At 41.2% G+C, this 12,388-nt stretch overlaps 1 protein-coding gene across 1 annotated transcript in view; it reads left to right on the forward strand.

The window, feature by feature from the left end:
- The window catches only part of PALMD (palmdelphin), a 55,293-nt gene that overhangs the window by 10,308 nt on the left and 32,597 nt on the right, over positions 1–12,388 (forward strand). Inside the window, exon 3 of the mRNA XM_029618118.1 lies at positions 8,414–8,544. Within this exon, the coding sequence (XP_029473978.1) occupies positions 8,414–8,544 (131 nt within the window). The remainder of the gene's footprint in view (positions 1–8,413; positions 8,545–12,388) is intronic.

Here is a 12,388-nt window from a genome sequence, read left to right on the forward strand (position 1 = left end):
TGCACCCTCCAACTTAATATCATGGCGATATTAAGTTGGAGGTCCCGAAGGGTAAAAAAAAGTAAAAAAAAAAGAAAAAAAAATGTTAAATGGGCAGGCGGCTGTCGGGCCGAAAACCGGACGCTCAATTTTGCCAGCGTCCGGTTTCCGAGCCCGTGGCTGTCAGCGGGCTCGAGAATCGACGCCGGCAAAATTGAGCGTCGGCGTCAAACCCGCTAACAGCCGCCGCTCCGGGCTAAAAGGAGGCGCTAGGGACGCGCTAGTGTCCCTAGCGCCTCCTTTTGCCTGTTTCTACCTCACCACCTAATTTGCATACTGTATCGCGCGCACCGGCAAGTGGCCGGTGCGCGCACCGGGAGAGCGGGCGTTCGTCCTCTCTCCCGTGGACTTTACTGAATCGGCCTGTTAGTGAGCCTAGAAACCCTTTAGGAGACCCTATGGAGCAGAGACGATCTCTTATGCGTATCTGTGCTTTAGAAAGGATAAATAGTAGCAATAGTTTTAAAGAGCCTACAGTAGAGTTTCCTGGTTTTCCCCATTCTTAGTTGTCTTCTGACCTCAGCATAGACTGAAGTCATTGACCTTGCTTTCCCTTGCTTGCCTCATTCTATTGAACCTAGCACGACTGGGAGCCACGTTGGGGGACTGGAACTGCATGTTAGGTCTGACTTTTGGTAAAGGTGAAAGTTACTAATACTTTCCAGAACCCACACAGGAGTAGCGGTTTATCTAGCTCAGTTCTCCTGCTAATCTATTATTGGGTTCCAGAAATATATCTTAATTGTAGAAAAACTATGGCACAGTAGTTCTCCTTTTTTTCTGGATGCTTAACCATTATGAAAGATTTTAAAATTATTGTTTAAGTAAGAAAGGATATTACACTGTAAAATCTCAGTTGCCAGGTAAGGTATGCTCTGCTGGATGGCAAATAACATCATAATTAAAAAAAACAATAAATAATGTGTGTGGCAGGTTATTGCAGGGATCATATGTACAAGCTGAGAAGATACAGACTTTTACTTGTAATTTTATTTAGTTTAGGATTATTTACTGAAGGAGTCCACTTTTGGATTCTATCCTAGCTATCTCTCTGAAATGAAAACCCGATGTGCTTTTTAAACATTTCTGGGTCCTTTTCTAGTACTTTGCATCACCTTCACACTGGATTTCTCTGTTTCTGCATAGCATTCTTTTGCGTGGCCTTTCAAGAGTGTTGCAAAACTTCCTATGAAAACTAGGTTTCTTCACACCATAAGAACCTTTTTTTATAATTTGTGCATACCTAGTAAAGATATGCATTTGTTTACCCTCATTTCAGAAGTTTATGCGTGAAAATGTTTTATGCGCATAAAATGTGATACTTTGGGCCTGGTTTTTTTTTTTTCAATTTATTCTTTATTAGATTTTCAAATTTTTCAGACATCAAACATTCACAGAAAACACAAGAGTGGTTTAAATCATCTTAGGAAAAATTAAACATTTCAAAAACATAATACAATTTTGTATACCACTACTTGAATTACAATGCAATTTGGGAGAACCAAATTCCAAAAATAGAACAATATTAATCATATACCATTTTTAATAATTAAAGAGGGAAGTGTGGGATTATTCATTCACCAGTATTACTTGGTAAAGCTTCACCAGGTTGTTGATGGGTATCCAAAAAATAACCCAATTGAGAGGGTTCAAAAAAGACATATCTATTATTTTCAATTTTCATTACACACTTGCATTAGAGCACCCATCTCTCGAGCCCTAGGGCATAGATTCAATTTTTTGTTTTGTTTTAACTGGGTTGTTCTTGAAATGTCAGGGTAAATCCAGACCTTCTGACCCATATACAGGGAATCTCGGTTACGAAGAAATATCTTAAGGACATTGTTCCGATCCGTGAAGAAGACAGATTTAACCAGTAAAGTTCCTCTGTATTCAATATGATTTTCAGAAGATGTTTCTATTAGTTCAGATACATTTAGAAGTGGTACAGGGTCTGTATTTGCTGGTATAACTGGTGATGTTAGTGGATGTCCAGTAATTTCTCCTTGCTTAACATTGTTTTGTAGGAAATAAACCTTAGATATGGGTGGAATCATATCTGATGAAAAATGCAATGTCTCTTGCAAGTACATTTTAAGCTGCTCTCGAGGAGAAATGAGTTGGCATTTTGGATAATTTAAAACTCTAAGATTTAAATACTTAGATGAATTTTCCAAGTTCTCTACCCTTTTTGAAATTACAGTTTCCCCTTGTATTCATGCAGTCTGACTATTCTGAATTTGAGATATTTTAAGTTCAAATTCTTCAATTTTAGATGTGTGTGCCAAAACCTCTGGGGTAGATTTTATAATTCTATGCATGCGTGTATCTTATAAAATCCAGGGTCGGCATGCGCAAGGGGGTGCACATTTGTGCAACTTGTGTGCGCCGAGCCCTGCGCGCGCTGCCCGTTCCCTCCACCACCACCCCCCCCCCCGCACCTTCCCCTACCTAACCCCCCCCCCCCCCCCCCGGCCCTATCTAGACCCCCCCTACCTTTATCTGAAAAGTTACTACTGCCTCCGGGCAGTAGTAACTTACGTGCGCCGGTGTGGCAGGCCCCGACACAGGCCGCTGTGTCGGGGCACTCGGCCATGCCCCCGGACCACCCACACGCCCCCGAACATGCCCCAATCCGAAACTACGCCCACGACCACCCCTTTTTGCAAGCCCCGGGACTTATGCGCGTCCCGGGGCTTGCACGCGCCACCGAGCCTATGCAAAATAGGTTCGGCGCGTGCAGGGGGGTTTTTAAAGGGTTACGCGCATACCTTATGAGCGTAAACCTTTTAAAATCCGGCCGTCTGGTTTTAACAAAGCAAATTGACTTTGAGATTCTTTTAAAGCTGATGTCAATGAAACAATTGAACTTTCTAAAGTGGATAAAGCCTTCCATAGGGAATCCATTGAAACCACTGCAGGTTTTACCAACGAAGGTTTAAATGAAAATGTTCCCGTTGGGGTTTGAGGATTTTCATCTTTACTCTGGGGCTCCTCCAGGAGTTCTCTCCCTGCTGAGGTAGGTTTCTTTGTGGGAAATCCCAAATGACCTGCCTCCAAACTTCCAGTTGTTAAAACCGGCTCCGGTGTAGATGTCCAGGTTTTACCGCTGCCGTTGCTAGACGCAACTTCGGCTGGAAGGCCCTCCTCGAAGACGGTCCTTTCTTTGACTTTCAGGCATCCTCCGCTCTGCCTGGCTGCCCGGTCTCTCAGCTGCATCATGCGATGGTGGCGAGGGAGTCACTGGGGCTCCGGGACTCAAAGATGTTTCCTCCCAAGGCACAGGAGTTTGCTCATCCCCTGCGCCAGCAGCATCCGTTGCCGGAGCTTGTCCCGCTGCGGAACGGAAGCCCTCAATCCTCATCTGAATCATTGCCGGCTGAGGGGGAGTCGAGGTAGCGTCCTTCAGTCAGCCCTTTCTCTTGGTATGAGGCATAATCACAGGTAAATTTAGAATGTAGGACGAGGAACAACCGGAGCTAGTGCTAGCGCATCTTCCCTTCAAGATGCCATTTTGGTTCTCCCTCTTTGGGCCTGATTTTTAAAAGGATTTAAATGTGTCAAACCCAGTTTTATGTGCATAAATGGGCTTTTGAAAATTGTCAGAGGGGTTTGTGTGTGTAAAACGTATGCGCAAATCTCATTATTTTTATGTGCACCAAAGAGGCTTTCTGGGGGATGGAGTTGGGGTGGGGAACTCATTTATACTTTTAATTTTCAGTACATCTGCCATAATTTTCTCAGCCTGAATTTTCAAAGCAGACTTATATAAATCAGCCTTGAAAATGAGGGCTTAAGTCTGCTCTATGCTCACTGGAGATCATTTTCAAAATAATTTATGTGTGTAAATACACACATGAAAATTGCTACTTTTACGCACTCAACTCCTTTCAAAGTTTACTCCATAAGACTGAATTGTCAAAACGTTTTATGCTTGTAAATGGGCTTGGGAAAATTGCTACGATATACAGTATGCTGCTTTTATGTGCATAATTTCTATGAAAATGACCTCCTATGTGTGTAAGTAGAACTTGTGTGCATAAAATGGAATTTGCGCATAGGGAGGGTAACTTTCAAACCAGCACGCATGCACACATTTCAATATATATGTTGGCCCACGGGCAGGTATACAGCCATTTTATAACAGACACGTGTACATGCGCACATGTTATAGAATAGCATGACAGCATGCACATGTGTGACAAATTTTAAGTGGGCGCACGCATGTACACGCAAATCCTGCTTCTATCACGTAAATCGGGTGATATTAAAAGAGCCACGTGCCAACGTCATTCCCATTTTACCAGTTCATCCCCAGTTCGCCCAGTTGAGAGAGGTCCTCCAGCCCCCCCCCCTCCCAAATTTGATAGCCTTCACTCCACCCAGTTAGCCCTGACCGTTAAAACCCTACAGATCTGGGAGGTGGATCCAAGATGGCCGACATGTAGTCAGCAACACTAGCAGTCCGTCAGCCAAGTTTCTTTAAAATTGTATTACCTCTAAACAATTCCTTTGATGGGAAGAAAACGGAAGCCAAGATCACTGTCTAACCCTGCGGCCTCTCTGAGGCCACCGTTGACTGGACCGATGGATGCGCATGTGTTTCGCAGCAGTCCATTGCTGGTGCAGCAGCTGCTGCTGCAGGGAGAAGGAGGAGAAGAGGAGCTCCCCTCCCTTCCAGACCAGCTGAAGGAACACCTCCTGTAAATCCAGCAACTGCGAGGCCCACTCAGAAGCTGGAGGTTTTACCCACAGGAACACTAACTGTGGGTTTAATTCCTGTGGGGGCCAGAGGAGCAGAGGCTGCAGCTGCAAGCTTGGATTACAGCATAGGGCCATATCGAGAGGAAAAGATCTACGAAGCCAGACTGGGAGATAGTGTCAGAAGTAAGAATATTCTACTTCTGAAATACAAGTCTCATTGCAGAAGCCTTCGGTTTTTATGTTGGAAACTATCTGGGAAGCAATAGCAGAATTAAGATCTGAAATTGCTCAGCAAATTTCTCCCTTAAATGTAAAATGTAACGTAATGGAGGAAAAGATATCTACCTTAACCAATGCTTCTCAAGAAGTGGAACAGCAAATAATGTCTTTGAGGACACAGACGAGTTCATTTCAACAAATTCAACAAGCACAGATGAAGGAAAACTCTTAACAATAAGGATTGAAAATTTAGAAAATGCGGTGAGGAAAGAAACTTAAGGCTTATAAATTTTCCTCGTATACCATTGATACCACCAAGAGAAATGTTTAAAAGATATCTCTTAGAAGTGTTAAAAATTCCTGAGAATACGATACCGCCAGTATCTAAAGCCTATTATGTACCTCAACAAAAAAAAGGTTCCTGTGTCAATACAGGGAGAAGGGCCAGAGATACTGGTTCCTATTAAGGATACAAGTATTGATATCTCTACACTACTTGAAACATCAGATTCTAAACTTGCGGTCCCAGCTACATTGATTGTAACTTTAACTCTTGAGCCAGACAGATTGGCTTCTGAGATTGTTTTTCCGCCACAGAAATGAAGTTTCTAAGTCAAAATGTGAGAGTATTCCCGGATGTTTCCAGAAGTATACAGAAAAAAAGGAAACAATTTCTGATGATGAGAACTCAAGTTCAACAGTTAGGGGGTCTATTTTTACTTAAGTTCTCATGCAAGTGTATGGTAAAATATCAGGAAAATTCTTATATTTTTTATGACCCTCCACAATTGACCCAATTTCTGGTGGGGAAAACACCAGTTAGTATTAACTCTGACACTACACAGCCGTAAGCTTTTGGTTAGTTCCAATATATTAAATATGCTGTTGTTTATAATGACTACAATAATTACTTTGATATAAAATTCCTTAGGTTGAGGATTGTATCCGCTCTATATAGAGGGCTATAGTTAAGGAATTGATATAGAGAAATTTTTTGAGATTGATGGATATTATTGAAACAATATTGTGGAAATTCCTTGGTTTTTTCTTGTCAAGAGGTATTCTTGTATGTTTTTGTTAAATGCATAAATAAAAAATTTTAAAAAACCCTACAGATCTGCCTAGTTTTCCTTACATTTTAACTTACACGGCATCCATAGCTGAAGTAAAGTTACATGGTAGGAGACCTTGTGTGAGCCAGGTTGCTAAGTATTTATGTGCATATCTCAGGTTCATGCCCTAAAATGCCCATGCCTCGCCCAGACGATACTCTGCCCCTTTTTAAAAACTTCCGAGATGTGCGGGCTCTGGGAGATAAATGCGAATCTCGGCGTCTTTTAAAATCTGCTCGGCATGCAATAGTCCAACTTATTCGCACATCACCTAATTAATTCACATGTGGGCTTTTAAAATTCATCTCTAAAACTACTGAAATGAATGAAACAGACTATAAAAGAATACTGAAAAAAAACCTATGCAAATGGCTGACCTGAGCCAGCCATTTTTTGTGTATAATCCCTAACACCTAGTTGAGACATTACATTATGCAACATAATACAAGGGTGCATCTAATTAAGAAATAACCATGCTGTTGAAATCTTAATGTTGCAAAAGCTGGGAAAGCATTTATCATTTAATGTAATACATTTTCCAATTTGAAATATAAATCAGGGGAGCCAAAACTGCTTGTCGTGTAATAGGTAGAAGCAATTACCTACTGTTCACATCTTGCAGTGAATAAAATGGTTTAGCTGAGGCTGGAAGTTGAAGAGTCCCCAAGTCTTCTGTTTAACTCTTATTGGCTAGTTTAAAACCTAACCTAAGAACCTATATTTCAGCATGCTAAGACAACAATAACCTTCTGTTAAGGACGCTAGCTGGCAGTGTGAGTGAATTTTTTCGAGAACCCCCGAAAGGGCTGGTGCACCCACCATTTTCCAATTAACAGCAATAACACTGCGGAACACAATGAATACTTGCGTACAGAACTTCTATTGACATTTATTCAGCCCCGGGATAGGGAGGTTAAGTAATGCCACCACAGCTGAAGGTACTAACGTGACTCCCAAAGCATCACCCACTCAGTCAGATACAGACTTCCAGAAAGGGACGATTCAAGTACTAATTACAAAAAAAAAAAACCTTTTGTGCTTCTGAACACTTTTTGTTCCATCTTCGTCCTCAATTCTTCCTCCCCCCTCCAAAAAAAAAAAAATTATTTGTATATTGAATGTTTCATTCAACAATATTTTTTTTTATCCTTGTTCGGGAAAATAATGACTCCTGAATGTTAGCCAACATATTCATGATCCGTTCTGTCTATACTCCTTGCAAATGTAACACGTATGATTCTGGGTAAAGGAAGAAGCTTTGTTGAAGATCAAGATCTCTACAGTTACATACATCCTGCTGGCTTGCCACTATGGACCCCTCCCACTCAGCAGTATAGAAACCTAAAGGACCCTGCCCAAGCACACATTACAAGACACAGGAAGCTTCATTATTAGTTCTCTAACCATCTCCTGCTCAACATGGGACACCAGTGAAATGCCAAACATCAAACTCGCCATTGCGATAACAAATTTGGTTTCTGGGGAGAGTTGCTGACTGTCAAATCAAGAGATTCTCAATATTCAGCAATGCGGGAGGTCAAATAGTTTTCTCCTAGCCATGGGGAAGAGGTGCTCAGAAACTGGTGCAGAATGAAACGGTGACCCTGAGAGGTTGATATTCAGCACCACTTAGCTGGATAAGTTTGGACCTATCCAGCTCAAGGACAGCATCTGAATATCCAGTCACATTCAGCAGCCACTACTCAACCAGATAACTATTTATCCAGCTCAATAGTTTTCTGGCCACATGGTGGGCGGGACTGTGGCATAATGGATAAGTGAGCTGGATAAGTTAGACCTGCTATTGAGCAGGTCTAAAAATTACCTGGGTATATTCCATTGAATATCCCAGCTAAGGGGGTCATTTTCGTAGCTTTTCGCGATAGTTAGATCGGGTCGGAGTCGGCCCCGGAAGAGGAGGAGTCAGGGCGGACGCAGCGGAAACATCGCTGGCTGCAAAAAGGTAAGAACCCTTTTCGCTGCCAATAGTGCGCCCAATAGCACCACCTTTTACGATGGCGCTATTGGGTGCGAAAGCCAGCAGCGATGGCACTACGGAGGTGCGATCACTGCTGACTTTCACAGGCCCGCCCCCCATTTCGCCCCCCTCCCCGTTACTGCGGGGGCCTAAGATAGTTGGATATGTTTATCTGGCTAACTTTCCTAGCCAGTTAGCTTTTGGATATCTAATTATATGATCAGTATGGAACATCAGGGTCTGGTGCAGAGAACCGTCACAATTCGGTGATTATGAGAATCACAGCCAAAACAGAAAAACTAAAAGGGAGCATAACTTTTGTGACTTCATTGGAAATCTCATGCATTTGTTTTAAAATTAGAAAAAGACCCTCAGGGAAAAGTGGCTGTTGGATGGACTGAGTGCGCTCACTGCAAAGGAGCAGGAAGAAATGCAGAAGCACAATCAAGAAGACCAAGAACAGACCAAACTGTTGGAACAAAGCATCCTCAGGTAGATTCTCATCCTGGCTTACATATTGTGATGTCATTTCACTAGTTATAATAGGTTTTCTTAAAACATCATGCAGATTATGTAAGACCGTGCATACCCTCCAGGATTAGGAAACACTGTTTTAGGTTAAGAAAATAAAGAACCCAAGCTGATGGAAGATTTTCCACAATTTTTAATGATACATACACCTGAAAATAATTATTCCTGGAAATTATGAAATTCACACAAAGGGCTTTTGTCTGTCTGTACCTGTTTAGATTTATTTACTTTTAAGGGATATTACATTTTAAATTGTATAACTCCACTGGGTCGACTATTATAATAGAGCACATTTTAATTAAGTGATTTATCTCAGTGGGTTACATAATACAGAGGATACAAAATCGTGAAAGGACATAAAAAAGTTAATGTAAATTGGTTATTAACTCTCTCAGATAATAGAAGGACCAGGGGGCACTCCATGAAGTTAGCAAGTAGCACATTTAAAACAAATCAAAATTATTTTTCACTCAGCTCATAGTTAACCTCTGGAATTCATTGCCAGAGGATATGGTTAGTGCAGTTAGTATAGCTGGGTTTAAAATAGGTTTGGATAAGTTATTGGAGGAGAAGTCCCTTAATTGCTATTAATCAAGTTGACTTAGGGAATAGACACTGCTATTAATTACATCAGTAGCATGGGATCTTCTTGGTGTTTGGGTACTTGCCAGGTACTTGTAGCCTGGATTGGCCTCTATTGGAAACAGGATGCTGGGCTTGATGGACCCTTGGTCTGATCCAGTATGACAATTTCTTATGTTCTTATGTTGGTAAAGAGTTCAATAGCGTAGGGTCAGCTATAAAGACGTCTCTCCCTCCCTTATATGTGCGCGCATATAAAATGGGTAGAGAAAGTATGTGTTTACCTGCATTACAAATATGTATGTGTACTAAAATATACATGTGTATGTTCAGGGCAGATATATGCTGCACAGTTTATAAAATACTGCTGTAACTATAGACGCACTGAATTCCATGTGAATGTGCTAACGTATGCAGACTACTAAAAATTATTTTCTGTATGCAAATGTGACTTTCAAATACATACATAGAAACAGATAAACGTGACGGCAGAAAAAATCCATAGAGCCTATCTAATCTGCCCATCCTCACCAACGTCTGAACTCTTACAGTCCCTTTAGTTTTCAGACTTTGACACCGATGTACAAATTGTAGAAACTTCCACAAATGGGGTGTCATGCACAAAAACATGTGAAACCCAGAAATTTTAGGATTCCCTTGTGTTTTTGCATTTGAAGCCCCAGTCATGAAAATGTTCACAGATTTCCTGCTTCTCAGTAGTAAATGTTTGTGCATAGTCTGCTCCATGCAAAATTTGTATTTACATTAAAAAGTAATAAGCTGCTGCGATGCAAGATCATGCAGAGCAGCTCATTATAAATTTGTAGAAAACCAGCTTTACAGGTTGGGCTCACAAGAAAGATAACTATATCTCATTTAGGTGTAGTTTGCTTTTCCTGCTGGCTTCTCTATAACAAAATTTCACACAAATAGACAGCTCATTTGCATCTGTAGCAAAGTTTTGCACAAAGAGACTACTAATCTGCAGGAAATTCTGTGGGTTAGAATATCAGCAACTTTGTTCTGAATGATGGTAAAAAGTCAATCTATAAATTTCTATATAGGACTCCTGAATTTTAGCAACCTACCAAGTCTAATTGTACTTTGCTTGTCACTAATGTTAGTATTCTAGATGAATAACAATCGCAGGGGAAAAGATTTGGCACTAATGTTAATTAGAAGGACCAGGTCTTAATCTCATTTGAGTACGATAGGGTTTTCTTATTCTTAGGTGCTGCATGTAACTTCCTTGAACTGCAGTTTACCTTGTAACTTAGTCCTCCATATATACAAAACATGTCAAACTTTCTTTTCCCTTGGCTTAGAAATGGATCAGTCCACCTAACTCCCAAAATCCCAGTGCAGAACCACAAATCTACCAGCTGGAACAAACGGGATGCCCAGCAGTCAGGCACCTGCTGCAGCTTCCCTTCCAGTAGTGCAGAATGGAATCATGCAGACTGTCCAGAAAGTAAAAGTTTGAAAAATCCCATTCAATCCACCCTAGCCTTGTTTGGTGAAAAGTTCCTTTTAAATGTTGTACAGGAAGCAAATTCACTGCAGGAGTAAGGGATGCAACCTCCAGCACAGCAGAACTCTGCAAAGGGGAATCCTCCTTACTGACAGAACTGCATTCTGGGTTTCTCTGCACACTACCAGTTTAGTTGTTGTCACTGATTATCAGTCAGGGTTTTGTTAATTTAATTCATGCTTCACTTGTAATGACAATAATATTCCTGCCTTAAACAATGAGATGCATTTCAGCATTTCATTCCACTATTGCCATAGGATCTTTGCATGACAGTTCACTAGAATTTTTTATCAATATGAAAAATGTTTGACGGTCAAGTCATCCGTTTCACAGCTGGAAAGGAGGCTGATGTGAATTGCTATTTGGGCAGGCAGGTGAACAAAACTATTTGGTATTCAAAGCTGAAGCCAGTGTTGATTTTTCTGCCTGGTCATACAAGGTCACCAGCCCAGAACCTTTCAGAACTTGCTTCCTGTTCCCCATTGGGAAAAGTCAAAGACAGAGGAGCTATTGCATATTAAATTTTACACAGCTTTTAATAATAGAAGGTTGTTCCTTTGGTTTGCAGTGTTATATAGTGTTAAAGAGGGACGTTTGTTTCAGTTGGCTTATTTACTTTTGCAGAAGCGTAATAATTTGGAACATATCAATGTTCCAAATTTACTAAAGGTTTTCTCCCTTTCCAAATTTACTAAAGGTTTTCTCCCTTTCTGTGTCTAGAGGAAAAATGCTTGGTAAATAGGACCCCCCACAATTGTTCTCATGAGATATTAAGGGAGCTGCTTGGGTGTAGCAGCATTCCAGTTTAGATTTACAAAACCCTCAGGCAAAAGTGAATATATTCACATCTGAGGGCTGTGAGAGGCAAATCAAAGGTGCACATGTGCTTAGCTGAAGACGTCTTTGTGGGCATGGCTCCAGGAGGAGTGGAGGCCATTCATGAAGTGTCTACTGTGGCTCCTCCTGGATGCTCCAGATATGTTTCAGGTCATGATGGCTTCTTTTCTTGGGCTGGGAAGGTAGTTTCAAGCAGGAACTGAATATTTCATAGTATTTGGCTTTCAGAATCCATCATGAATTTGAATACATCAAGCCTTCAAATAATGTGTTTCAGGGGCAAAATTATCAGATTTGACTCCGCGCTCCTTGTGTTGAGTGGGTCTGTGTGACAGATTAATGGTAATGGGATGCCATCTGGAAGGGCCAAGGGGGACCTAGGAGCCAGATATTCAGCGTTCAGCCGTGCTGGTGTTGGTGGCTGTTTGGATTATCATGGGACCATGTGGTTGCATGCTAAACTCCTAGGGAGAGTAGAGTACAATGAAGAAAATGATAAAACTTGTCTTGGATAAGGAGTGACATCTTACAGATGGTCATGCTGTATGGCTGGCAACTGGGATATATCTTGCAGTGTAGACAGGAAAAACTGGGCACACTGGATGGATCAATTGGTCTTTTTTCTGCTGTCACCTACTATATTACTCTATATGGCATTATTGTTTTAAATAACAGCCAGTAGTGAATTGCTCTGCTTGTTTCACTGTAATTGTTTTCATGTTCTGTCATTCAAATGAAACACTCATTATATTTGCAATATACTAAGATGCTACAACCTTTTCTAAAATAATTCCCTTGGGAAGATGGGATATTTCATCTATCTGCTGCTTTGGGTGTGGTGTATATGGTGGTGGT

This window comes from Rhinatrema bivittatum, chromosome 10, assembly GCF_901001135.1.
Source record: "Rhinatrema bivittatum chromosome 10, aRhiBiv1.1, whole genome shotgun sequence".
Taxonomy (NCBI): domain Eukaryota; kingdom Metazoa; phylum Chordata; class Amphibia; order Gymnophiona; family Rhinatrematidae; genus Rhinatrema; species Rhinatrema bivittatum.